Source organism: Phascolarctos cinereus, unplaced genomic scaffold, assembly GCF_003287225.1.
Source record: "Phascolarctos cinereus isolate Bilbo 61053 unplaced genomic scaffold, phaCin_HiC Scaffold_1;HRSCAF=81, whole genome shotgun sequence".
In the NCBI taxonomy this organism is placed as follows: domain Eukaryota; kingdom Metazoa; phylum Chordata; class Mammalia; order Diprotodontia; family Phascolarctidae; genus Phascolarctos; species Phascolarctos cinereus.
The window spans coordinates 195,844,370-195,871,693 of record NW_027555514.1 but is presented as its reverse complement, the minus strand read 5'-3'; the positions used below and the strand labels follow the sequence as shown (position 1 = coordinate 195,871,693).

General features: G+C 45.4%; 2 protein-coding genes across 4 annotated transcripts in view; one reads left to right on the top strand and one right to left on the bottom strand.

Moving 5' to 3' along the window:
* LOC110218752 (voltage-dependent calcium channel subunit alpha-2/delta-4) overlaps nucleotides 1–27,324 on the top strand; it is a 133,565-nt gene that overhangs the window by 71,250 nt on the left and 34,991 nt on the right. The window lies entirely within an intron of this gene.
* LRTM2 (leucine rich repeat transmembrane protein 2) lies at nucleotides 1,095–21,373 on the bottom strand. 3 transcript variants are annotated; one of them, XM_021001683.2, is made up of 7 exons: nucleotides 21,031–21,373; nucleotides 13,927–14,062; nucleotides 13,178–13,373; nucleotides 12,821–12,919; nucleotides 12,187–12,332; nucleotides 6,901–7,491; nucleotides 1,095–3,738 (listed from the first exon to the last, which is right to left on the bottom strand). In XM_021001683.2, exons 5-7 carry the CDS (start codon nucleotides 12,251–12,253, stop codon nucleotides 3,287–3,289), a joined length of 1,110 nt encoding a protein of 369 aa, XP_020857342.1. In that variant the 5' UTR covers nucleotides 12,254–12,332; nucleotides 12,821–12,919; nucleotides 13,178–13,373; nucleotides 13,927–14,062; nucleotides 21,031–21,373; the 3' UTR covers nucleotides 1,095–3,286. The 3 variants fall into 3 exon arrangements, with proteins under 3 accessions (XP_020857342.1, XP_020857345.1, XP_020857346.1); XM_021001686.2 differs by lacking the exon at nucleotides 21,031–21,373 and having other exon boundaries at nucleotides 13,927–15,296; XM_021001687.2 differs by lacking the exons at nucleotides 12,821–12,919; nucleotides 13,927–14,062; nucleotides 21,031–21,373 and having other exon boundaries at nucleotides 13,178–13,261.

Genomic DNA, 27,324 nt, shown 5'->3' with positions numbered 1-27,324 from the left:
TCTTACATCCTGCTTCTTTCCACACTGCTGGACCTAGAATACAGCAAGCCTGTCCCTAATGTAAATCTCTAAAATGCTGGATGTTTGTTTATATGCCCCACAATTACCTTTTCTTGCTGATTTCCCCCTGGGTCCTCCAGGATCATCAGATGCCATCCACATTTTGTCTGCAGTCTCCCCCCAGCAGGAATAAAATCTGACCTGAAGCATCCCTTCCTATAGTGAGGGTATTTGGACTTGTTTTAAAAATAACCCAATCCCGTGATAGAGAAGTAACTTCCTAAGTAAAAGAATGTCTTCTTGTCCTATGGGCCTATCATATCTTGACTGCCAGGGTAAATTCAATTAAATTTCAGTGTTCAGAGTGCTGTTGAGGCCCCCGGCTCTATTTTTGTCGGTCCCTAAATCAGCATCTGCACCAGGAAATCCATTCCATAGCCCAGGAAAACCATTTGTGCTTTCAGGAAGGAAGAGTGAGCTATTTCAAGACTATCACCCCAAGTTCTACTGAACCTGGGAACTGTTCCCATCAACTTGCCTCTGCTACCTGGTCTAAATCCAGGACTCTTCACCAAGTGCCCCAGTAGAATGTAAGCTGCTTGAAGGCAGGGACTGTTTTGTTTCAGTTCTTTGGATTCCTTCTATTGAGCCTGATACCTGAGATGCTTAACAAAATGTTTATTGAATACCCTAGATGTGCTCCAGGGTTGGGAACACTGTGAACCTTAGGGCTTTGGGTTTCCATTTGTCTCATATTTTGGTATGATATATCTTAGCACAAACTCCCCCCCAAGCAATAATTATGATATATCTTAGCTACTATACATAAATGCCCTGGAGCAAGTGAGGGATCAGAAAATAAAGTCGAAGAAGAAAAGAAAAGAGGTGGGGGGAAGGGGCATGTTCTATGTCCTTCAATCCTTCCAGATGCCACATTCCCTCCCTAGCCAATGAAACTAAGAAGGCTATAGGAAAATACAGTCTTTATTGTTCTTCTGAAACAACAAACAAGAAATATAATTTTGCCTTTAAAAATCTCCTGCCTTGTGCTGAAGACACCACCATTTTGAGTCCCCTCCCCCACCCCTCCACCCCCATTAAAAACAATAACAACAACCAGTTCTACTGCCAGCCTATAAAGAAGAGGGAAGGCCCACCTACCCAAGGGAAGGATTGACCTTTTGGGCTTATGCCAATGGTATCCACTCCCCAATTTAGTTGGGGGAAGCAGCTTCTCAAAGATGCCTTTCCCACCCACCTTATATCTCATTCCCTTTTTTCCCAAAGGGGGAATTGAGGAAGTGGGAGAAAGGCAACCAGGACCAGCCCAGTCATACCCTTCCATCTCTCCCCATCCCTCTTCATGCCTGTGCTTTAGCTGCACTTCTTCCCTGTGTTGTCCTCCTAAGACAGCCCATTAGAAACAGAAACCAGTTGGGTGCCTTCTAGCCCCTCTGCTGTTCCTTGGGAAACCACTGACCTGAAAAGAGCAGACCAAGGTATTCCCAGGGCATGATGAAAACATCACCTGCCATCAAACTCATAATGAGAAGGAAGAAGAAAGAAGGAAGAAGAGGAAAACCAGGGAGAAATACTAGGGTTCCCACAATTCCTCCATGACCTTCCTCTTCCATTCCCACTCTACTCATACCCCCTTAGTATAGTATATATATACCATTACTATTGGCTACATTTAGAATCCAAATCTGTAGTTTCCTGGCTCAGATTCTGGTCCTCAGTTTAGCTGTAATTAAAGACTCTGGGGAACAGGACCAAGCAGGCAAATTCCCCAGTGGACCCTTGCTTACCTAGACCTGGAAAAGGAATTCATCATTCTCCAAGCCCCAGAAGGGATTGTAAGGGGAATATCCCTGTGGGGCACTCTGGCTGGTAGTGAGCTTCAGGGAGGAACATTATTCTCTCTGCCCGACACTCACTTTCCCAGTTTCATGCCCCTGCTTCCCCCCACAAAAGGGGGTGACCAGGCCAAATAGTACTGTCCAAGGATGATCCAGCTCTGCAACTTTACCCAAAACCACACATTAGAGCATATATTAAGTAAAAACATGCTAGTTTCCTTCCTCAGAACTCAGACTCTAGAGGGGAAACTGGGTTGCAGTACGCAGAGGTGAGTGTCCTAACTGTGCCTAGCAGTGTTCTCTGTGGAGGCTGTGAACTGAGTAAGCATTCTGTGATATGAGTCTGAGTTCCTAGTATTGCACCAGCCACAAGCACTATAGCTTTGAGGCCTCTGGGGCAGGTGTCCCCAGAATATCCAACATGCTAGGTTTGAGCTGGTTACCATGGCAATAGGCAGTCTGGTCCAGAAACAATACTTTATCCCACTTTAGCAGATAGCAAAAGAATCCTTGTGCTGTTGGATTTGGGTTTCTTTCCCCCATTGGCTGTAGAAGGCTGCAGTAAGCAGGAAATTCTACAGTTGAACAGCTGACTATCTGTTGTGAGGAAAGTGACATCTCAGCTTCACTAAGATTCCTGGTATCGGTATCTTTGTGTGAACGTGTATGCATGAATCTGTCCGTTGTGTAGACTCCTAAATCAATATAGTTTTATGGATATTGCTATGAGCATGTGAGTTTGCGAATTCAGGGGCAATGAGATTATGCCAGATTTAAGGGTCGTAACTACGTTTGCAGTGTAAGAAGTATTTCTATACTCATATAGTTGTATTGATAAGAGTAGGGTAGGTTTATTCCTGTGGCTGTACCAGAGCCTAAAAGGTAGAACCAGCTTTTGCCTTGAAGGGAGGTTAAACATATCTTTCCAGCCCTAAAAGAAGGATTAGCAGAAATCTTCCTCTGACCCCCATTCCCATGACTCCCTTCCTCCAGCATCTTGAAGGCAAAATACTGAAAGAATCACAGCCATAGCTTCACCCAGAAGAGAGAGGAAGGATAATTCTAAAGGCCTCCCTTCTTCACCTTCTTCTCTGCCCTCATCTGCTCTTCCCATCAGCCAAAACCTTTGGAACATATCCACAAATGTCTGATGAGGGAGCGAACCGGGAGAGTTTCCAGAGAAATTGCAAGGACTCTTGTTCTTTGAGGCAGCTGGGCTGTGGTTTCTTTGCCTGGAAGGGCATGGGAGGAAGGTGGGATTGAGGCAAGCAGTGTTCTGTGTTCAGACTGAGACAGGAACTGAACAACAGAAACTCAGGATGGAGAGGAAGGAGTGCTGGAGAGTTTCCTAAGAGAGGGGCTTGCTAAAAGTCCCTGGCTTTCTTTCCCAGCCCTTCCTATTGAGGCCAGATGGGGGTAGGGAGGTCTCATGCCACAGAGGAGATCTGCTTCTGATCTTCATGCTCACCCTCTGGGTCACCCATCAGGGGCTGGCGTTTCTTTAGCTCCCGGTGATACTTGGCCATGAGGGAGGCATAAATGCAGCCATAGGCAGCAGCCACAACCATCATGATACAGACAATACCACAGACCACACCAGCAATAATGACAGTACCAATGGCTCGACGGACACTGACTGGCCGATATCGCTGTTTCTGGGGGCAGGCTGTGCTGGGCTCGGGTTCTGGCTCAGCCCCAGGCTTGGGTTTAACAGGCTCTAGGCTGGCCTTGGTACAGGGAGGCCCAGACACTTCCAACCCAGCTGAACTGCTCTCCCCCAGCTGAGAGCAATAGTTGAACATCTCCATGGGAACCATTCGCATGTCTTTACCTCTCAGCTCTTTGGGCATGGTACAGGCCAGCTGGTCTAGGCGTCCCCCTGTGCCAAAGGGAGAGAAAAGAATGGGGTGTTCAGCATTCCACGTCCAAGGAACCCCTCTCCCTGCTCCAAGATCCAAAAGGGACAACTGCTGACCAACACTGTGGCAACCCTGGAAGTGTCATCTTGGAAAGAGAAAATCAGTTAATCCAGACACATTGAGAAAAGCACCTTTGTAGTCAGCTTGAGCCAGAGGTCATAATATAGCACCTAACTGTGCTTAATAAATACTGTTCGAATGAATGAGACTCCCACCCTAATCTTCACTGGTAGGAAAAGCCACCCACGGGGGGAGACTTTCTCCTTTTGAGAGAAGACTGTCACCTCTTTCTCAAGAACAGCTAGCTACCTTCTTGTTGTTTTTTCCTATTGCCCATTTATTTTTGGCTGCTTAATTCCTGCCATTGAGCTGCTGGACACTATTCCCCTTGCAGTGACCTCTTCTGCCAGGGAACTACCTCTTGAAGTAAAAGTGAAAGGTCAATATTGACCTTTTGGTAGAGTTTTCCCATACTTAGCTCTTCCTAAGGCTTTGAGAACAGGAGAGGAATTTTCTAGCCTTCATGTTCTTCTCCTTCCCAAGTTTATTCCTGTGGTCCCACCAAAGTAGTCTTGATTTGGCTCAAAGGCATTTTGACAGAAAGTCCTATAGATATGAGTGGACGCTACCAAATAGGAGTGCCATTTTATTAGATAGATATGGATATTAGTTGACCAATAAATGTTCATTGATGCTTTTTTGTTTGTTTGTTTGTCTGTTTTGAGGGAGGAGAACCAACCCTCTGATTCCACTGATACGAGGAACTTCCACTAGGAAAATTCCCTCTACCAAAGTTGATCCTCCCCTGTTCTACAACTCATAGTCTTAGCTGCCTGGGGCACTAAGTGGTTAAATGACTTGCCCAAGGTAACTCAGCCAGTCTGTGTCAGAGATAGGATGATGATTATGAAGGCAGGCAAAGGCTATAAATAAGGTGGGTAGATGACAGTGTGGGTAGTCAGAAATATCTGCCTGGATACTCCATGAGAGATGATATAAAGCTGGATGAGATGACAATTACAGCGAATGACAGTTCAACTCCAAAAGGATAGTGACAGGCTAGGGCACTGGGTGAATCTAACTCAATATAAAATATAATTCAATAGAGATAATGTCAAGTCCTACACTCAATTACAAAAAAATAATCTCACAAATACAAGATGAAGGAGGTATGCAAAGATAACAAAAGTACTGAAAAGACTTAGGGGTTTTAGTGGACTTAAATGTTAATATAAGTCAGTAATGGGATATGACAGCCAAAAGTGCTAATTTAATCTTGGGCTGCATTAAGGGGGATATAGCTTTAAGAATAGAGAGGTGATAGATCCACTACATGCTGTCCTTATCAAACCTTATCTGGAACAGTTTAGTTCTGGACACAAAGTTTAAGGAAGATGCTGATAAACTGTAGAGTCCAGAGGAGGTCAACCAAGGATCAAGGACCAGTTGAAGGAATTTGGCCAAGTTCAGCCTGGAAACGAAAGGCTGGGGTGGAGGAGGGAGAGGGGCACGATTGCTGTGTTCAAGTACATAAGGCCTGTGAAGGAGGAACCAGATCTGTTCCATTTGGTCCCAGAGGGCAGAACACGAGCAACCAGGGAGTTGCATAAAGGGTTTTGCTCCAAATTAGGGAAAACTTTCTAGCAATTACAACTCACCAAATGTGGAAGGTCTTTGGAAGTCTTCAAGCAGAGGGTGGACAACCATTTATTGAATATGTTATGGTAGGAATTCCTTTTGTGAATTATTTGGCTTTGAGGGCTGGTGGGGTTCCTTTGACTCTCAAATTCTGTGATGTGACCATTTGCCTTCTTCCTACCTCCAGTTTAGTCCTAGACCTACACAAGGAACAACCCTAGAGTGGATTCCAGGTCCATGTCCTGGGTACTCCCTCCCAGAGCCAGCTGCTAATGGTGTCCTAAACAACAGACATCATTCTTTCTCCAAATTAATGGCATGAACTCCACTCTAGGTTCTGTGAGGGATTATGGGGTCAAGGACTCTAGTCCAAGGAATAGGTCTGAACAACTTTCCTAATTAAATTAATTAGGGACTATGTGTAGGGATTGGATCTGTGATTTCACTGGTATCAGGAACTTCTTTACCATCTCTTTCTTTTCCTTTAGATCATTTTAAAACATGTTAGAACTTGTCCTGGAAAGTGTTAGTTTTCCTTCCATTTCCTTCCTTTAAACTCAAAATATGGGAAAGGGATGAAAAATGAGGCAAAATTGAAACCATTTGATTCCTTATTATAGATCTGATATAAAGTTATGTTGGGAGAGAAGGCTGCAGCTGTTGGCTGTGGAATTTAAATCCCTTTTTCCTGTTGTTATGGATAACTAAGAACTGATGCGAATGTCTATAAGGCAGAGGCAGGTTATCTTTCCTCTTTGCCTCCCTTTTGCATTCTACCACAATTTTATCCCTTTTACTTGCATTACCTAACAAGATATAAAAATCCTTCTCCCCAACAATTCCTCAGGATCATTTCCTTGCTCCTCCCCCAAAGGGGGCTGCTGTGGTGTTACAGAAAGAAAATTGCACTGCCGCTAACTAGCTGTGTGTCCATGAGCAAGTCACTTCCCTTCCTAGGAGGCCTCAGTTTCATAGAATTTAGAGTCAGAAGAGACCTTAGAGGTCATCCAGCTGAATCCCCTCATTTTAGAGATAAGGAAATGGAGACCCAGAAAGATGAACTATCCACCCATGGTCACCTGTTCTTGCTACCTCACTAAACTGCCTCTGTACTCACAGCTTCCTACCACCACCTCTGATCTCGTATAGGTAAAATCAGGTTAAAATCAACTCCAAGGGAAACCTTCAAGAGGAATAAAAGTAACAAAACAGCAGCCTGAAATGGGTAGGGGAGAAAGGCAGAAGGGCAGTCCCACTCCTTTGTCTCACTGATGTATGGCTGGGGAGGCGGACAAGGGGGTGGGGAGGTAAGAGAGGCTGATTGTATAGAGATGAGCCTCAGATCTTTTTTAGCACCAGCTGGCAAAACCACCTCCTCCCTGATGGCTGCTTCCCTGAGTAACTGAACCTAGTTCAGGAGAGGAGAGTTGGAGATGTGTGGAGTTAGTCCTAATTTGCTGTGTCCTAAAGACAGCTCTGCTTACCACGATAGGAGAACCATTCCATCCAGTGCTTGAACTCTCGCAAGTTACAGTCGCATTCCCAGGGGTTGTCCCCAACCTGAAGCAGCTGCAGGCTCACTAGAGGTTCAAATGTCACCCGGTCGAGGTTTTGCAAGCGGTTGGAGCGGAGTGAGAGAGACCGAAGGGCCAGGAGTCCGTCAAAGAGGCCAGGAGGCAGCTGCGCCAGGCCATTGATGGACAGGTCCAGGTGTCTGAGGAGGGGCGCGTGCTGTAGGAGATCCCTGTCCAGGGTCCTTATGCTGTTATTTCGAAGTTGAAGCTCAGTTAGGTTCACCAGGTCCCCAAATACAGCGTGAGGCAGCTGGTCCAGGAAGTTATTGGACAGATCCAGCCTCTGAAGGCTTGACAGATTGGAGAAAACCCAACTAGGCAGAATGTTCAACTTGTTGTTCAAGAGTAAAAGGGTACGGGTCGCAGCAGGCACGTCTGGAGGCACCGTGGAGAGCCCCAAGCCACTGCAATCCACTTCCAGACTTCGGCTGTCACATTTACAGGAGAAGGGGCAGGCGGGGAGAGTCTCTGCAGCATACAGGGAAATCCAGCAGGCAATCCCTAAGGAAAAGAGAGAAAGGAAGAGTAAACTTGAAGGTTCTAGAGAGAAAGTGGCAGGAAAAAAAATAGAGAAACAGAGTCAGAAACAGAAACGGACAGAACCTGAGAACTATCTGGAAAGTGTCATCTCCCTGGTTAGTTTCCTTGTGGTAATCCTAATTTGCAGCTTTTAAATATTTCTTTTCAATTTACGAAGTGCTTTACATTCACTATTTTATTTGATCCTCATGACGACCCGGTGAGGTAGATAGTACAAATATTATTGCACCCATTTTATAGATAAGGAGACTGGGTTCTCTACGTAGTTAAGTAACTTGTCTAAGATCACACAGGTAAGTAAGTGGCAGAGTTGAAGTTCAAAAGCAAGTATTCTAACTCCAAATCTAGTGTTCTCTCACTGCATCATACCTATCTCCCAGTGGCATCAACTTCAATCAATGAGTAAATATTTATTGATTACATACTATGTGCCCTGCAGTGGGCTAGAGAGGAGGAAGTAGGGCATTCCAAGGAAAGAGACTGGTGTGAGTAAAGGCACAGCATGGGAATATGGGCAGTGAACGGATTAGTCTGACTACAGCAAAGGATTTATTTAGGGACTGGTGGGAGATAATAAGCGAGCCAGGTTAGGGGCCAGGTTGTAAAGGGTCTTGAATATTAGGCTAAAAAATGTGAACCTTATACTGTAGACAAGGGGGGGGGTCATTGAGAGTTTTTGGGCAGGGGAATGACATTGTTTTGGGACTGGTCTCAATGTGTAGGATTCATTCCAGTGGGAAAGTGATAGTTGTTCTGATCCAAGAGTGGAACGATGAGGACCTGGACTATAACAGTGGCCTCAGAAAATGAAAAGAAGGGAAATGGCCATAGACCATCTAAGGATCATAGATATAAAGCTATAAGGGACATCAGAAACCACCTATTTCAACCTCCTCATTTTACAGTTGAGGAAACTAAGGTCCAGAGAGATTAAAAGATTTATCCAATATTACAGAAATAGCAAGTAGCAGAACTGGGATTTGAACCCAGATCCTCTGACTCTTCACTATGGATGAAGGAAATATTAAAAGAAAGAATCAACTTGTCATGATTTCCCCTTTGACCTGCATCAAGTAGCCCAACCATGCCTTACATTGTCTCTAGTGCCCAAGGGCATTGGAAAGTTACAGGCAGGGTGAACTACCTCCTACAGGCAAAAGGGAAGCTTGAAGTAAGCAGTGACTAATGCGGTGTCTTGGGATGCCATGGAGGAAAGGTTAAAACTGCCCCATAGGACATGGGGCCTGCCTGATGAAGACCCATCTACATTGAGCTCCATGGGAGTCATCTGTCTCAGAGGACTACAGCTATCTGCCAAGTAAGGCACTTAAAGGTGTCTTGCTTACTTCCCCAATGCCATTCAAAAATCCCTGCCAGGAAGGAGATACTTGCTTAAAAGAAAATTGCTCTCCTTGCCATTTTGCCTGTTTCCCTCCATAGTTACCTAGAGGCAAGCCTTGCAAAGAATAGGAAGCTAAGTTAGGGAATCTGCAACAGGAGGTTTACAATTTCTCACCCACCACTGGAAACTTGCCAAAGACCCAAGAGGGAGGCCAATTGCCTTACGTACTCATGAATAGGTAAAGCCCAACGTCTAACAGAAGATCCCACTCTTCAGGGGTGTCCCTGGGCATCATGAGAGTGATGGATATGGAATGCATAGTGCTTCATCTAGCAAATAATGCTTGGAGGATGAGACTCTTGTAAGTCATAGAACTTAGATCTGGGAAGAGACCTTAGGTATCATATAGTCCAACACCTTCACTTAGGAAACTGAGGCCAGAAATAAAGTAACTTGCCCAAGATTATATAGTTAGTAGTAGAGCTGTGACTCAAATCCAAGTCTTCTGACTCCAATCCTCTAATGCTTTTTTCAACATCTTACAAAGCAGGCAGCCCAGGAAATTGGGAGTAATTTCCCAATAGGTGGACCATTAATGGAGTTTCTATCATTTCCACTCTCCATATCTCGCTCAACTGTTACAGGACCACAATGTTGGATGGTCACAGAGGAGCCTAGAAAGAGTACAAGGCTTGGAGGTCTGTGTTCAAAACTTTGCTCCAACATTTACTAGTTGTGGCACCTTATGAGCAAGTCATTGAACATTTCTGAGTCTCAATTTCCTTATCTGTAAAGTGGGAGTGATAATATTTGCACTATCTACCTCACAGTCTTGTCCAGAAAGTACTCTCAGAATATAAGTGAGTTATGATGGGATAGGGAGAGGGATTGGGCTGGGAAATAGTACAGATTCATGAAACTATAAATTCTCAGACTCAGAATGGATCTCCCAGCCATCCCTGATATATAGTCATCTAGTCTCTGCTGAAATGCTTTCAGTAGCAGGGAAGCTCATTACTTCCTACAGCTGACCATAACTGGTCAGCTCTCCTGGCTAGTAAGTTTATGCAAATCCAAAATCTGCATCCATTCAACCAGAACCTATTGGTCCTAGTTCTGGACCTTCTGGAATAACCTCAAATGCCAATGGATGATAAATGTGTACAAGAATCGCATGCACGCATACACACACACCGCACTGAAATTGAAATCTGCCTATCTCTCTTCATCACTTCCTCTTTTCTTTCCCTGCACTGAGCACAGTCAGCATTTAGCCATAACCTGCAGGTCCCCATGCAGGTCCTCTACAAGCCATATTGGCTGGTAACTGTGAATCAGAACCACCTAGCCCAGAGAAAAAGGGCCAGAAAGGAACAGGATGGGAGGTGCAAGGAGAAGGTGAGCTTTCATTCCTCCTTGCTTTACTGACCCCACCCAAGGGGGGGGCTAATTAGCCCTTTCAGCCTGTATGTGCATGTGGGGATGATACAGCAAGGCCTTACCAGGAGGAGACTGGCTGTCTTGACGTCCTGCAGAGGGTGGAGCAGGGGTTAGAAGGAGAAGGATGGGACCTGCTCCCTCTCCTGCCTGAGTGACAGGGAGGATTGATGACAGCCTGGATGCCACAGCGGGAGGCTGACACCTGAGCCTCTTTGTCCTGAGCAGGAAGTAAAAGCGGGCAGGGGGAATGTTAGCCAGTTGGAGGCCTTCAGGTCATCTGGGGTCACCTGTTTCCCACCCCCACCTTATTACACCCCTCTGGACAGATCAAGCATCTCTAGAAATCACCTCATCTCTGTTGCTGCTGGATCAATTTACCTTCATGCCTTTAACTCCATCTACTCCTCTGATATTTCTACTGTAACCCTTGGAAAATCAGCTCTTTACCTTCCAACCTTGAGAAAAATTGAGTCCCTGAGAAGAGAGCACAGGTTGAGGCTTGAGTGTTCATCCCCAGGCCACTTCCCAGGCAAGGAACTGAATGTGCCTTGAACCTTCCCCACAACTTTTTCCTGGAAGGGCTGCAGAACAGGTGGTTCATGCTCTGGTGTCGGGAAAATGTGATGCATCTAGGCAGTAGGCTTAGTAATCCTAAAGTGAAGCTGAAAGAAGATCTGGGTAGCTCAGAGATCAACAACCATCCCTCAGTGAATAATTCAGGCTGTTTGTGGAGCAGTGAAGATGGACAGTCTCATGGAGAAAGGCAAAAAAAAAAATCTTTCATAGCCATCTGCAACTCAGAAGATGAAAAAGCCCTATACATGGAGTCAAAAGACCTGGGTTTGAGAGAACCTTCTGCTCCTCAGCTGTAGACATGGGCAAGTCTTTGAGCCAACTGCACCTGAATGCCCTCATCTATAAAATGGAGGAAATAGTCTTGGCAGTTCCTAACACAGAGGGTTGTTGTGAGAAGAAAGCACTTTGTAAACTGTTAAGTTTTGTATAAAGGCAGACTGTTGTTTTTAACCTGAGACAAAACACCCAACCATACTCACATCCTGCTCCTTAGCTTTGGTCATGTAGAAAAATAATGACCCCCTAAGATTTCTTTCCCCCCACCCCAGAGAACTCACAGGTGTCTGTCTTTGTCTTTACTGTGCTTTGTGAGGTAGAGACCAGGAGGGAGATACGTAGGTAGGTAAGTCATTAATTTCTCCAGACCTCAGATTGCTCAACTATGAAACGAGGCATATTGTATTATTTCTATCTATCTGTAATAGAAAATCTCTAAGATCCTATCCATCTAAAGTCCATTTTTCTCCCACTTTACAGTTGGAATGAATGAGGCACAGAGAGGTTAAAAGTTCTTTGGTTAGTAGTTCTGAACTATCTTAGTTCTGAAAGTCTCTGAACTCCCAATCAAACGAGTATGTTTGAACCCTAAAACTATGAGGATATAGCATGGTTGGGGCACAGACCAGAGTAAGGAGGGGAGCTGGATAATCCCATTCAATTCCACTGTTAACTCCTGAAGTCCAGCCCAGATGATTGTGTGGTATAGTGCCATCTGGTAAAGTCATTCTCCCTACTATGCATATGTAGAAAGTTGAGACCTAGAGAGGGGAATGGACTTATTCAGACTTACCTAGGAAGGCAGAGGCACCACACCTGTAGAGTTTGGGGATCTTAGTCACAATGGGCTCTCACAGAAGAGGGAGGTTGGCTGGGCTCCTGATTCCCAGACCAATGCAATAGTGCATTCAAGGTAGGTCTTGCTTAGACTTCACTTTCAGCCTAAGTCCAAAATGTTACACCATGCCAAACCTATACCCTTACTCACCACCCCCTCTCCACTAGATAAGGACTGTACTCACAGGAAAGCTGTCTCCACCTCAGGGAAAGCTTGCTTCTCCACCACTGGCCAATGCCCAATGCCAGCATGATGCTGAACCCTGCAGGTTCTGTTGGCCCTTGATCTCTCAGGAGACAGGAGAGCCCTGCTTCGTCCTGCCTGTCAGTCCTGAAAGAGAGCGGAACAGAGAAGGGGGTTTGAGTCGTCTTTCTAGCACTGATGCTTGAGGGGTTAAGGAGAGGACCCTGGTATCATTTTACACTCCCTACTAATTCCTTATTTATTTGCTAGGTGGTGGGGATGGGGAACATAAGGAAGAAATGCCTAACCTCTCTCAGGTGTCTCAGAAGAGGCTGGACAAAGCTCAGTTCTTTAGACCAGCCAAATGGGATGTTCCATTGACCAGGTTTTACTCAAAGAACCATTTAATAGATAATTCTCAGCTCCAGGAGATAAAATTGGAGGGGGGTAAGTGGGAGATTGTTGCCAGAAGGTGCAGAGCTGGGGACAGTATGAAGAATGGTGGCTGAAGGTAGAAAACTCTGTGAAAGCAAGAATGACTGTTTGATGCCATGAGAATCCCTAGGCCACTGCAAGGCAGTGGGATTGGAGGGCGAGGGGGAGGGGGGAAGCCCAGGGGAGGGCTGTTCACTTACTGTCCGTGTCATTGAGGAAGTGCCATGACCATGTATCAAGGCTTTCTGAGATATTTATAAGCACAAAGCCAGAGGACAAACAGTACACGTGGTGTCGTGCTACGGGGCAAGTCAGACAGACACAGGAATTAAGTCAGAAACTCCCCACCCCCACTATATGTCCTAAAACCTGTCTTTGCTAACTAGTTCTCAATCTGAGCAACTACTCACAAATAGAGCTAGATGGATACTTGAGGGGTTGGAATATCTCCATTTTAAAGGAAAAAACTAAAATCTTTGTGGTAGGTAGGCACAACCCTCCCCGACTTCCTCACTCCCACCCCTCACATTTTTTCACCATTGGAATGTCCCTCCTACCATGTACACTGAGGTGGCAGTGATTCAGCCCTTCCCAGGGCTTCAGCTGGAAAGGGGAGAGCAGAGGCGTGCCCCAGGGACAGCCTCTAGCTCCCCTTGTCTCTTTGGAGGTGAACTGGAACGTGCTGTCTTCTGCAAACAAGTCTATAACAAGGCTCATCAGCTTAGGGGGTTCATGCTGCAGCAGCTGCACACTCTAGAGACACACACACACACACAGAGTAAAAGAATAAGTCTCAAGGCAGAGAGGAGTAGAAAATGGGGGAAGGAGAGGAGGGAAAGGCAACATTTCCATTTCAGATAGGGAAAGGAGGGGAGGGAGTATTTTTTAAAAATTTTTCTAGAGAGTCAAAGACATTCCCCACCACCAGCCCCATCAATATCTGTAAGAGGGATAACAGGTGCCCCATTACTGTTTGCCCCCCTTCCCTCTCAGTTGTGGCCAAGAATGGTTGTCCTGCAAGGATATGGTAAGGATAAACAACTGTAGCTGACATGGGGTGCATGTGTGTGTGTGAGTGTGTCCACGTGTGTATAAAGTTAGCGATAGCAAGGGAAGAATAGAGACTATACCAAAATTCTCCCACATCCCTTATTTTTCTCCCAAAATAAAAGTCCAGTCTAAAGTAAGATAACTTCAAAATATCACACAAACATAGCTCTACTGTCCTTGTCATTTGTATTCCCACCTCCCCTCCAAATCTCAGTAAAAATAACTGCATCACAAAAGGAGGCAGATAGGCACTTACCCAAAGGGGTCCTATCTTCCCTGGTTGCCAGGTATACACATCCCTGGGCGATAGATGCCTGGCTGCTGCTTTACCTCTCTGGCTCCAGCTCCTGTTCCTTTTACTCCTTCTTCCAGCCCTATTTAATTCTCTCCCCCTGAAGAGCCAACAACAGAGTTAAGCTGACCGCCAGGAAGGGGGCATCCAGTAGCCAGGAAGCTTGGGGCCTTCCCAGCATCTAGCAAGCCTGTCTCTCTCCCAGGCATCAGGATCTTCCTGCAGCTCCCTCCCTCTGTTCTCCTCCCCTCTCTCCCTCTGCCAAGTTATATAGATAGCTCTGCTCCTTGAACCTCTAGAGCAGCTGCCTTTACAGTTAATATTGCTGCCTTGCCTGCCACCAGTGGTTTGGCTGAGAACAATCTTATCTGGATAGCTTGGTTTGGCACTAGAGAGGGAACCCTTGACTGGGACTGGAAAAGAGGGCCTCCGATACCCAACCATTGTCCCTTCTCTTATTTTTTCCCTTTTCCTTCTTCCTTGTTTTCTTTCCCTTCTCTTATTTTTTGCCCTCTCACCTCTGAGAGAGGGGTGGAAGCAGTCTTCAAACATTTGTTCTCACTGCAGAGGGAGCCTCGTGGGTACCAATGACAATGAGATATGTTCCCCAAGACTGTGACCCTTGCTATCCATATCCTGGCAGGAGGTATGGGGTCCAGATGCTGAGCTCCATTCAGCACAGCCTGCTGCCTCATTCCAACATCCACAGAACAGAAGATTTGGGGAGATACTTGAGCTTATCAACCCTGCCCTTCCACAGCACCCAGAAACACAGCTCATCTTCCTCTGAGGATTCTCTGTACCAAGAGCCACAGGAAAGCTTTAACCCTCAGCCCTAAGTTGCAGCAGTTTCTTGGGACATGTCTTTCTGGACAGAGAAATTAAAGCTCAGTGACATGTGCACAAAACATGGGCTCATCTACCTCCCCAAACCTGGACTCCTGGCATAACATACACTACAGGAAACTGAAAGATATATGCATGGATGTGCCATACACACATCAAAGACATTTTCATGCATGTATGTACAAGTACATGAGGATAAGAAACAAGGTCCTGGGGAAGCTAGATAGCCCAATGGATAGAGCTCCGACCTTGGAGTCAGGAGGACTTGAGTTCAAATCCGGCCTCAGACACTTGACACTTACTAGCTGTGTGACCCTAGGCAAGTCACTTAACCCCACTGCCTAGCAAGAAAAAAAAAACATCTCTCTATAAAAAACAATAACAAGGTCCTTCAATATGTATACTTCATAGAGACAAACATCCATGCTTACATAACCTGTCAGACATTGGTACTGATCATAAAATATATGATTCCTACAGGAACTTTTGCCCCAAAGGCGCAAGGCACCTTGAGGACATTACCTTGAATCCCTATGAATCCCACAGAAAAACTGGCTAATTATCCATTGTCATATGGGAGTTAAGTTATATCACAGAATTTTTTTTAGTCAGAAGGTACATTAAAGAGTTCAACTCGCTCATTTTACAGATGAAGAGGTTGAGACCCAGAGAGACCAAGTCTCAAACAAGATCACACAGCTCGTTAGTGGAAGAGCTGGAAACAGAAATCAGGTATATTAACTTGCAGTTCATTGCTGTTTCCATTTCAAGAGGATGGAAATGAAAATGAATTCCAGGAGCCAGAAAGCCCCTCCACAACTACATAGCTCAGCTAGCATATGCCCCTATGCCTATCATCATTTACTGGCATCTGCAAAACCTATGCAGAATGGGGTGCACACATGGGCCTCCCCGGACACGTGCTTACAGCTCTGTACATAAGCACGTGACACAAACACGCACCCACACAAAGCTACAGATACACACACACACACACACACACATACACACACACACACACACCAAGGCTTGCTAGCTAGTTTCTAACACCCACCCATATTGACAACACTCAGACAGCAAAGAAAGGAGCTTCCCAGTTTTCTAAATCCTCTCAGCAGGCAGGTGTCCAGGACCAGCTCCAGCCCAGAGTTCAATACGGAGGGACTCAGCAGGCTACCAGGCAAAGGAGGTACAAAGAAAACCCCGACAGGTTGTCCCAAGCCAGAGAACATCTCTGAGCTCAGACTGGAGCTATTAACCAGATTCTTCTCTTTCATTCAACTTCCCTTCCCACTCTTCCTGGCTTCAAGCTCAGGAACAGGTAATGGAATAATCGCTGTAGGAGGAAGGCATCCCCTACAAGTATATTTGGAATTATTCCCTCTTCCTGGTCTGTTCTGTCCACCTGAGGAATTCCAAACTTTCAACTAGCCCCCCCCCCAAGATCCTTGTGATGTACCATTGGGGGAGAAACTGAGAGACCCAAAAGGGTTGAGCAGAGGGCAACCAGTCATTAGAAGACATGCCACTAGAGTGTAATTCCTATTTACTTTCCTCCCTCTCCTCTCCATACATACATTGGGATGTGAAAACCTGTATACAGTAGGCTAGGCAAATCCCATGATGCCCAACCATTATGCACTGTTTCAAGAAGTGGCAGGTAGACTTTTAACCTTTCCTTCCTTTCGTGTGTGTGAAAAATACAAAATGTTTCCACGAGCCCCAGGGAAGATATCCAGTTACCTTTTGATGTAATCTAACTCACATACCTTAGGTGAACTAATATTAGACATCTAGGCTTTATCTGGTGAGGGGAAATGGTAAAGGATTTAATTTAACACTCATCTCCAACTGGGATAATGCCAGAGGACAACACTATGTAAATGTCCCTTGGGGAGATATAGGAAGAGAACCCAGAAATTCGTGGCTCCTTAGCTTGCTGCCCACCCACATGCCTCCCGCCAGAGGACCCTCCCTGCCCCAATATTATACAGCCTCATTAGTAAAGGGGGTGACCTACATTGGGGAGGCTGGGAGAGCAGCTGCTGCAGCAGGCGCTGACCAGCTGCTGAAATATATTAACAGTCTGAAGGGGAAATCCACAGGCAGGGTGGGGATTAGGGCATAGGATCAGAGGGCTGCTGTTAGAAGAGTCTTTCTTCACGATTCCCTCCAAATCCTTCAGCTCCAAGATGTTTTAGCTACTTCCAGTCCTCAGGCATGTCAAAATGCCTAACTCCTTATACCTGGGTTCCAGGAATTAGGAAAGATTGGGGAGGGCTCTGATCCCAGTACTGAGTCTATGCTTGCTTCATTTGGGTTTTAAAGCATAAGGGTTGATTGGTTGAATCAGTTCAATTCAATTCAACATTTATTTAACAACTACTTTACAAAAGGCACTATGTATACACTGGGGATATACAAACAAAAACAATATAATCCCTGTCCTCAAAGAACTTACACTCTACAGAAGAGATTCCACATATATCTACACAAGAAACACAAAGTAATTTGAGGATGGAGAAAACACTAACAACTAGAGGGAGAGAAGAGAATCAGGAAAAGCTTCACTTAGAAAGTGACACCTTTGAAAGCCATGAATGAAAATAAAAATTCTGAGGAGTGGAGGCGAGGAGGAAGAGCATTCCAGGCATGAGTGATAGCCCATGGGAAGGCACAGAGATGGAAAGATTAAGTAGCTTTAGGCAGGCTAGGTGCCTTTCCCTATGGAACCTAAAGCAACTTCAAAAATCCCTGGTATGACCTTAATAATGTGTTATGGACTTGAAATAGCCCCAGAGATAGAGGAAAGGTAGAGGGATGGAGCCTGCCAAACCATTTGGAACCTAGAAAAGGGTGTCTGAATAGTCTTCCAAGGAATACCCTGGGGAGGGAGGCAGGCTCCTAGTTTCACTCCTAAATTAACCTCCCTTGGGGGTCCCAGAGTTATGAGAAGATGAAGGTTGAGGAACAATTGAGACTACAGTGAAAAATTGGCCTCGACCTCCTTCCAACCTCCCAGTATTAGTGATGGCAATAATGAGTGTTTTCTAGAAAACATCCTTCTGTTTGGGGGTTGAAAATGAGACAGATCAAAGGAGAAGGCTAGGGAAGAAGAGAAGGATAGGGAAGCCCATCAATGCTGCAGGGAGAAGCAAAAATGAAAGAGCCCTAGAGGAGAAAAATATAGAGAAGAGGGGAAAGGAGATGGTGGAAGGTGGCACCTGGAAAAGCAATAGGATCATAGGATTTACAGCTAAAAGGGACCTTAAAGATCACCGACTGCCAAGGGTGCACCAAAGAGAAATTGAAACTGAAACAATGAGGAGGGGGAAGTGGGGGGGAGAAGCAAGAGGAAGAGGAGACCAGAAGTGGAGAGCTCTAATGTACCTGAGATTGAATAGACTATACAATTCCCTATAGACTCAGAGGAAGTTCAGGGATGGGAGGAAAGAAGACCAGGAGACAGATTTTCTAGTAAAACTTCTTCCCCTCAGCTCAGACAGAGGGTAAGGATGGGATACAGTTTCTCATTCATATATAGAAAGCAAAGATAGCAAAGGTGCTTTGTTCTTGGCCTTCCTATCACCACAATCTATTTCCTAATCTCCTCTCCCTCTGCTTTAATTTCTTTCACCAGGTTGATCCTGGGATTGAGATTGGCTCACAACCTTTCAGATCCTCAGTCTGAAGGGAGAGAGCTGAGACTCTTTTCTCTTCCCCAACATATAGACATAGGATCATAGAATTTAGAATCTCATACAATTTTCAATTTACAGATGAGGAAACTGAGCCCCAGAGAAGTGAGGTGCCCCACCCCCTGAATCCCACTCCAATGCAGCAGTCTCTTCCTTGACACACTGCTCTTACTGAGTTCTGTATCCCCACTGGTTTTTTACATTGGTCAGATATTTCTGGATCAGGTGAAGGTCTCTGTGCCAAGGCTGGGGGCTGGAGAGAGAGATGGGGTGACTAAGCAACAGGGAAAATTTTGATGTCCAGGAGAAATGGGGCCCTAGATCACACCTGGCGTGGCCTAAAGCCCAGAGATGACATTGATATGACTTTCCTGGAGTTCATCCCTGGCACTCATCAACAACTAAGATGTATATCACAGGCCTCTTACCAGGGACCTCCAAAATCTCTTCCTAACCCTGGCCTCAAAATACATCACAGTTCTTGAGCAGTGGGAAAACTTAAAAAAAAATTAAGCATCTCTGTGGCTTGGAAAGAACATGTAACCTCCTAAGTGGTACCTCCTTGAAACTGTCACCAACCCTAGCTCCCTCTGTCTCAAGCCCTACATAAATTTTTCTTGTTCTACACAAGCCAATCCCAGCAGGAGTGAAGGGGAAAGTACCCCTGAGTCACTCACTGCTGGTGGGGAGTAGCTCTGTTATGAATGAACTCCATGTGTTCATTAAGGCAGCTCCGACACTTACTCCCACTCACTCACTACCTGAGTCCTGTGTTCAGGAGGGAGGGACTAAGGCTAGGCTTGGAAAGATCCTTATCCAAGGTGGGTGAGAGGCCAGCAAGAAGGGAAGATTTCCTCCAGTAACTCCCTTCCTTACTCCTGAAATGTCACTCCACTGATGTCAGGTGAAAAGACCTTCATTCCTTCCTTCCTGACCACACACGACCAGCACCCATACCATCCATGATCTCCAATCCCCACTACACTGCTTAGTTACACAAAGCCAGAGCTGAGGAGATGGGATGGGGGTTTCCTTATCCTGAGCCCCAGAGATGGTTCCCAGCCAAACCTCAAGAGAAGCCAGCTCTGCTGCTTGAGAAAACCCTATTTCTCCACCCCCATCCCCAGCTTTCTTGGCTTCTCTCATTTGGCAGTTCCAGAGAGCTCCCTGCCAAATGGAGGACCCAGGCCCTCTGTGGTGTAGTAGAATTTGAGGCAGAAGCTGCTGCTGAATTTCTCTGCCAACTAGACTTCTCCCACCTTATCTTTATTTCTCCACATCTATAACTCTCACCCCCCCCATCCTCTACCTCTCCTCTTTGCTCCCCAGACAAGTATACGTGATCAGAGACGCTCAGGCATTAGCCAATGAACTGTGCCAGATGGATGCTGCCACTTAAATAAAACCACTTCGGGGGGGAATGAGGCCTCAGTGGCCAACTGGAACAAAACCCAACCTAAAGTCCAGGGGAAAGTGGGGAATTTGAACCAGAGGAATCAAGTGTTGGCCCACTCTCTCTTTAGGAAAGTACCAAAAGAGCCAAATAACACCCACAGAGACCTTCTCCTGGCACTGGTTTTCCAATCCTTCTTGGTCTGCTGGGACATAAAGTTGGGTCATAGCTCAACTTCACACACCAACATGGACCTACTGAATGGTCTTCACAGCCTAAAGGTGGGCTGGCTCCTAGATGAAAAGCCTATTTGAGATAAAGTTATGTGCCCCTTTGAACACATTCCTATATACAGCATTCATATCTCCCTCTCCTGGTGGGCTAAGAGTTGAGAGCAGAGAGCCTCGATTCTGATTTCTAGATCCTTTTATAGCCATGCCCTATCTGTTTGAGGCTTTTCCAATGGCATGGCCATATGGGTTATGTCTTGCCAGGGGAGGATTCCTCCAATTTCCAGAGCCCGAATTCAGACCACTTAGAAACCAAAGACCCATATCCAGTGTAGCCTCCAGGAACCCTTAGAGTTCTGTGGTCTTATCTCCCTACCTTGAATATCATTCTATTCCTCACCTGTCTTCTCCCCCCAACCCTGACTCCAAGTCTTTTCCTGTTCTCTGAGCATTCTCATTGCCAGTCTTATTCCCCTATGGCCCCCCACCTCCACATCCTTCTCAAAGCACGAGGGTCCTGAGGGCTCATCTGTGCTGGAACCTAGTGTGCAGTCTGTGACAGCTCTTGGCTGTTTCTCTATGCTGCAGAGACTAGCTTCTATGCCACCCAGGGCAGGCAAGGATCACTGCCATCTCCCCTGCTTTCCCCCTCCTCACCTCCCACAGCTGCCACTGCCACCACAAACATGCATTCTCATACCTGTGGTGCCCATTCCCCTTTCCCCTCCCTCTGCCCTCTGGGTGTCCAGTGGCCTTGGGCTTCACTGGTCCCAGCAGGTGTCCAAGGGCAGGAAGAAGCCGCAAGAGACATAAGCATCAGAGTACGGATAAATAGGAGAGGAGGTCATCCCCACCCCTCACCCCACCTTACAGCCTTCTCCACTGCCTCCCTAGCACTTACAGTCCTCCAACTGGTCTGCAGTCTCCTCAGATCAGACAGCTAAACCTTCGAATGAAACCTTGCTGGGATCCCTGGAAAAATCCGAATGGCATCGCCAGACAGAGCCGAGTCAGAATTAATGGCAGGGTCTTCTCCGACCCGCCAGCCTTTCTCACCACCCTTGCCACAGGACCAGGACACTGGCACACAGCACGCAGCACAGGGAAGATGGAATGACGGTCTTTCAGCATGCAAGGGGGATGGGGCTCCTGGGTCAATAACAAATCGAGAGAGAGGGAGAGCGATAGAACGCGTGTGCTCAAGCGAAAGAGACCGGGCAATGGAGTGACAGCTGGGGGTACATCTGTGATGACAGCAACAGCAGCAACACAGGCACGCACAGACACACACACACACACGAATGCACACACACACACACACACACCACACACACACACACACACACACACAGCATCCAAAGGCTGAGGATGCAGCCAAATCTCACCCTTAAAATATCCACATTTTGGATAGAAACAAGCCCTGATAAAACATAATTATTTCCCTGCCCAAAGAAGAAAGGAGCAGTTTTACCTTTCATCTTGTTTCCCCTCCCCTCTCCATGCTCCTCCACCTCCTTCATCTCTTCTTTCCTTCTGCTCTCCTTCTAATCCCTCCACCCTGCTTGTTTGGGAGAAAGGTGACCAAGCCCCAGAGAACCGGTCCAAGGGACTGACTTTAGTCCACATTAAGTCTGTACTGGGGAGGAGCTGTTTCAGAGACACGCAGGAGAGAGGAAAAGCCTAAACCCAACATTTATTTTCCTCTCTTGGACAAAGCGAGATCATCTTCCCACAGAGTCTAATTAGGGCAAGCCACAAAGAGGTAAGGGAAGGAGATAAGAGAAGTAGCATTGACCTGTGACAAAGGGGCAGAGAGGCCCCTGAACCCAACAGACAAAGGCTATAGGACACATGTCAATCCAGCCACTCCAAAATAAGACCACCTCAGAGGATCATGGATTGGGAGCTGGAAGGCACTGTAGAAATCATCAAACCCAACCCATTCATTTCACAATTGAGGAAACTAAGGTCCAGAACAGTTAAGGGATTTATCCAAGGTCACACACAGGTGGTAGGTGGCAGAGACAAGATACAAACTCAAGCCTTCTGACCTTAAATCCAAGGTTTTTTCTACTGCATCACACTGCCAGGCTCTGGACTTTGTGGCAGAGACCACTGTGGCTGTTAGTGATGACAAGGTTAGAGCGGTGGGCTTTGGGCAAAAGGACAGGTATACTACAATCTGCTTCTTGTGGGTGAGTCTGGGCAGACTGGCAGCCACACAGAGCACTGAGTTACTAGAAAGTTCCAGAAATGGTAGTAGATTACTTCATAGATTTTAATTCCAGTTTGCCTCCATCTATAAACAGGTTCTATGATAGAGAAATTAGGGAGTGGAGATAGTGGACAAAGGGGAGAGGAAATGATTTGATCCAAAAATCTTAATTATCATGATACAGGTGTAGGAAATTTAGAAACTAAAAGATTAAAGTATACTCCTGCAAGATCAAAATAAATCAGCAAATAAACCAGAAATGTGACCCCAGAGTTTAACCTCCCAGGCTTGGGCATTGATCTTTGAGAGGTGCCCTTTTTCTCCTTTTTAATACAATCAGTGCCATATATCGGTGTCACTGAGTCTCTCTCCTGCTCTAGTTCTCCATATCTCCTGATTTTTGTCTTGTGGGGTCTTGGAGTCAGGAAGACCTGAGTTCAAATCTTGCCTCGGACATTTATTAGGTCTGTGACCCTTGGCAAGTCACTTAACCTCTCTCTTCCTTATTTATAAAATAGAGGTAAGAAAAGCATCTACTTCACAGGGTTATTTTGATGATCAGATGAAAGATGTTAGCTATTATTATCTGGAGATGTCCGTCAACAAGCATTCATTAAGTGCCTTATGTGCCAGGGGCAGCGAGGTGGTGCAGTTGATAGCGCTTATAGTCAGGAAGACTCAATTTCGGGAGTTCAAATCTGACATGAGCTAGGCACTTCACCCTGTTTGCTTCAGTTTCCTCATCTGTAAAATGATCTAGAGAAGGAAATGGCAAACCACTCTAGTATTTCTGCCAAGAAAACCCCAAATAGGGTCACAGAGACTTGGACACGACTGAAAAATGACTTTAAAATGTACCAGACACTGTGCTAATATTGGGGATACAAGGAAAGACAAAGACAGTCCCTCTCTCTAGGAGTTCACAGTCTAGACAACAGGCAAACAAAATGTAATATAAATATTATATTATTATAAATATCATAATACAAGTAAGCAATACACAGGATAAATTGGAGATAATCCACAGAGGGAAGGCACTAGCATTAAAGGAGATTAAGAAAGGCTTCATGAAGAAGGTAGGATTTTAGCTAAGTCTTGAAGGAAGCCAGGGAAGCCAGGAGGCAGAGATGAGCACGGAGAGAATGCCAGGCTTAGGGAGAGCCAGAGAAAATGTCCCGAGTCAGGACACAGAATGTTATGTGTGAGGAACAGCCAGGTCAGTGTTACTAGATCAGAGTATTTTGAGCCAGGAGTGCGGAAGAGAACTTGGGGGAGGGGAGTAAAGTATAAGAAATCTGTAAGGGTAGGAAGCCAAATGAAGGATTTTATATTTGATCCTGGAGGTAATTGGAAACCACTAGAGTTTATTGAATAGGGCAGGTGACATTGTCAGAACTGCAATTAGGAAGATTAATTTGACAGCCGAGTGGAGGATGAACTGGAGTGGGGAGAGGTTTGTGGCAGGGAGATCAAACAACAGGCTATTACAATAATCCAGATGTGAAGTAATAAGGGCCCAGACCAGAATGGTGGCAATGTCTGAGGAGAGAACAGGGCATATATAGAAGATGTTTTGAGGGTAGAATCAACAGGACTAGGCACAGATTGGATGCAGCGGGTGGAGTAAAGGGGGAGTGAGAGAAAGAGAGGTATCAAGGATGACATCTAGGTTGTCACTCTGGTGGGTTAAGAGGGTGATGGTGCCCTCTACAGTAATAAGAAAGTTCTAAAGGGGAGAGGGTCTTTGGGGAAAGATAATGAGTTCAATTCTGGACATGTTGAATTCAAGATGTTTATGGGAAATCCAATTTGAGATGTCCAATAAGCAGTTGGACATGTGAGGTTAGGAGAGTGGTTAGGGCAGACAAGTATGTAGATCTGAGAATTGCCAGCAAAGACATGATAATTGAATCCATGAGGCCTGTTAAAATCACCCAGACAAATAGTATAGATGAAGAAGAGAAGGCCTAGGACAGAGCCCTGGGGAACAGTGTTAGCAGATGTGACCTAGATAAAGATCCAGCAAATGAGACTGAGAAGGAGCAGTCGGACAGGTAGGAGGAGAACCAGGATAAATTAGTGTCACAAAGACCTGAGGAAAAGAAAACAATTAATGGTGTCAAAGGCTGCAGAGAAGTCAAGAAGGATGAGGATTGAGAAATGGTCATTAGATGTGGCAACTGCGAGATTGTTGGAAACTGTAGAGAAGTTGGAAGCCAGACTGTAGGGAGTTAAGAGACTGAGAGGAAAGGAAGTGGAAGTATCAGTTGTGGGTTGGCCTTCTCAAAGAAAATAGCCACGGAACGGAAAAGATGTATGGAATGATAGCTAGTGGGGATAGATGGATCAAGTAAGGGGTTTTTTGAGGACAAGGGAGACATAAAAATGTTTGTAGGTAACAGGGAAGCAGCCAACACACAAGGAAAAATTGAAAACAAGTGAGAGTAGGGAAAGGTGAGGAGGAAACAAGTGAAGGAGGGGGAAATCTGCTGGAAAAGATGGAATAGGATGGGATCACTTGAGAATGTAGAAGAGTTAACCTTGGCAAGAAGGGCCACCTCGTCTTTGTTTAAGACAGGGGTGAAGGAGGAGATAGTTGAGAAATGGCATCTGGGTAAAGTGAGATGTAGAGGAGGGGAGAAGAGGGAGCTCTCAGTGAATGCCTTCAATTTTTTCAATGAAATGTGAGGCAGAGATCTCACCTGAGTGGGTAGGAGAAGGAAGATAGGAACTGGGATGGCTAATGCTCCCCTTAAACTAAGACATTCCACCACCTCATACTGTCTATTGAACTGTAATATGTGGCTAGAGAAAGGGAAGAGTAGGTAACAGATGTATACAAAGGATTCCTTCTCAGTCTTGTCTGCTTCTTGGTATGTCTATCAGTCCTTTCTGAATCAATTATATGCCCTATTCCTCTGCTATTCTATATCCCTGAAGAAGGCCTGAAGTTTCCTACATCAGTGGGTTTACTCATGCTCTTCACATAATTTCAGAACTTAAAGGGGCCTTCAAAATACTTGAACATAGCTCAATATTCCCCCTTAATATTCTCTTCTCTGAGTTAAATATTCCCTCATGCTTCAGAGAATCCCCAAGGCCTTTGACAATCCTGGTTGTTCACTTATGGACGTGCTCCAACTTATCAATGTCTTTTCTAAAATGTGGTGTCCAGAATCAAACCCAGCACCCTAGAAGTGGTCTGACCAGGACAAAGTCCAGTGAGACTCTGTGCTCATTCTTATCATGTTCTCCACTCTCTCCATCAATCAGTACTTTCTCAGGTTATCATCCCAACCTTGTGGGGATGATACCACAGTTCTGATTCCTTGGTGAAATGGTTCGCTATATATAAACTATCCTTTATTCTTGAATTCTTCTCTTTCTTATCCTATCAATGATCATGCCTTGCCACATTCTGGCTTATTCCCACCATCTGCCTCTTTTGCTTCTATATTCATGTGTTTTTGGATGGAGCTAGAAGAAATCATGCAATGCTGATGATTGTGTCCACTACAAATTTGTTATTTAATCTCAAATGACCCCTCATTGTAGCAAGGAAATCTTTCTATTTTACCCTAACTGATTCTCTATACCACTCAACACAGCAGCTGCTCCAAACCTTCTCTTCTCTCCTTAAGCCTCCCACTGTATCACCTGCCCCTACCTTCTCACCTGGGGATTTTGCCTCATACATCACCAAAAAATGAGGCCATTTGCTGAAAGCCCTATCTTTTCTTTCTGTCCTCATCTGACACCCTCCTGACATCATTCTCCACTATTTCCTCCTTTTTTCTGGTCTCTCTTCCACTGATCTCACCTCCTCCTGTCTTCTCCAGTAGGTTGCCTCCATTGTTATTTCTTTTCTCTGTCTCCAAGCTTTAATCTCTCCTTTTCTACTAGTCTTTGCCCTGCTGCCTACAAACATACCCAATTCTCCCTCTACTATTATTGAATAGGGAAGGTGACATTGTCAGAACTGCAATTAGGAAGATTAATTTGACAGCTGAGTGGAGGATGATGAACGGGAGTAGGGAGAGGTTTGTGGCAGGGAGATCAAACAACAGGCTATTACAAGAGTCCAGATGTGAAGTAATGAAGGCCCAGACCAGAATGGTGGCAATGTCCAAGGAGAGAAGGGGAAAAGACAGGAGCTCTTTGGGGGTTAGGGACTCTCATCATCCTCAGCTAACATCCTATATGTCTCTCCTCCCCTTCTCAACTAAACTCCTAGAAAAAAATACCATCTAACTTAGTATCTCTACTTCCTCTTCTATCTGCTTATACATCCTCTGAAATCTGGCTTCTGATCTTATCATTCAACTTAAACTGTTCTTGGTCTTCATCCTTCTTGACTTCTCTGCTGCAATTTGACACTGTTGATGACCTACTCCTTCTTGATATTCTCTCTTCTCTGCACTTTCATCACACTGCTTACTCTTGATTTTCTTCCTACCTGTCTGGCCATTCTTCAGCCTCCTTTGCTGGATCTTCACCCATGTCATGCCCATCAGTGGCTGGTGTAACCCAAAGCTCTGTCCTGGGCTACCTTCTCTTTTCTCTCTAAACTCTCTCAGTGATCACATAGCTCCCAGAAGTTCAATTCTAAATTCTATAGAGATGTGTGTATACATATATAGTGTATATATATAATGTATATTATATATGTATGTGTATGTGCATATGTGTATATATGTACATATATATATATATACACATGTGTGTGCATATCTAGTTTCTCTACGGAGCTCCAATTGCTTGTTAGACTTTTCAAATTGGATATCTCATAGTGCTTAGCACACTGTCTGGCACACAGCAAATATTTAATAAATTCTCGTTGGTGGACTACTTGTTATTTCCCTAAGTTGTAGACACTGTGTCTCTCTTAAGTCAGCCTAAGGTTACATTAACTATTTTGACTGCCATGACACATTGTTGGCACATAGTAATCTGGCAATTCATGCAAACTCTCAGATCTAG

What these genes read in the sequence shown, in the direction of transcription:
- LRTM2 (XM_021001683.2), bottom strand. Translation starts at nt 12,253, where the DNA reads ATGCTGGCATTGGGCATTGGCCAGTGGTGGAGAAGCAAGCTTTCCCTG. An exon ending in GAGGTGGAGACAGCTTTCCT is followed by an intron (nt 7,492 to 12,186) that starts GTGAGTACAGTC and finishes TCTTTTCCTTAG; the next exon opens with GGATTGCCTGCTGGATTTCC. An exon ending in GGAATGGTTCTCCTATCGTG is followed by an intron (nt 3,739 to 6,900) that starts GTAAGCAGAGCT and finishes CCTTTGGCACAG; the next exon opens with GGGGACGCCTAGACCAGCTG.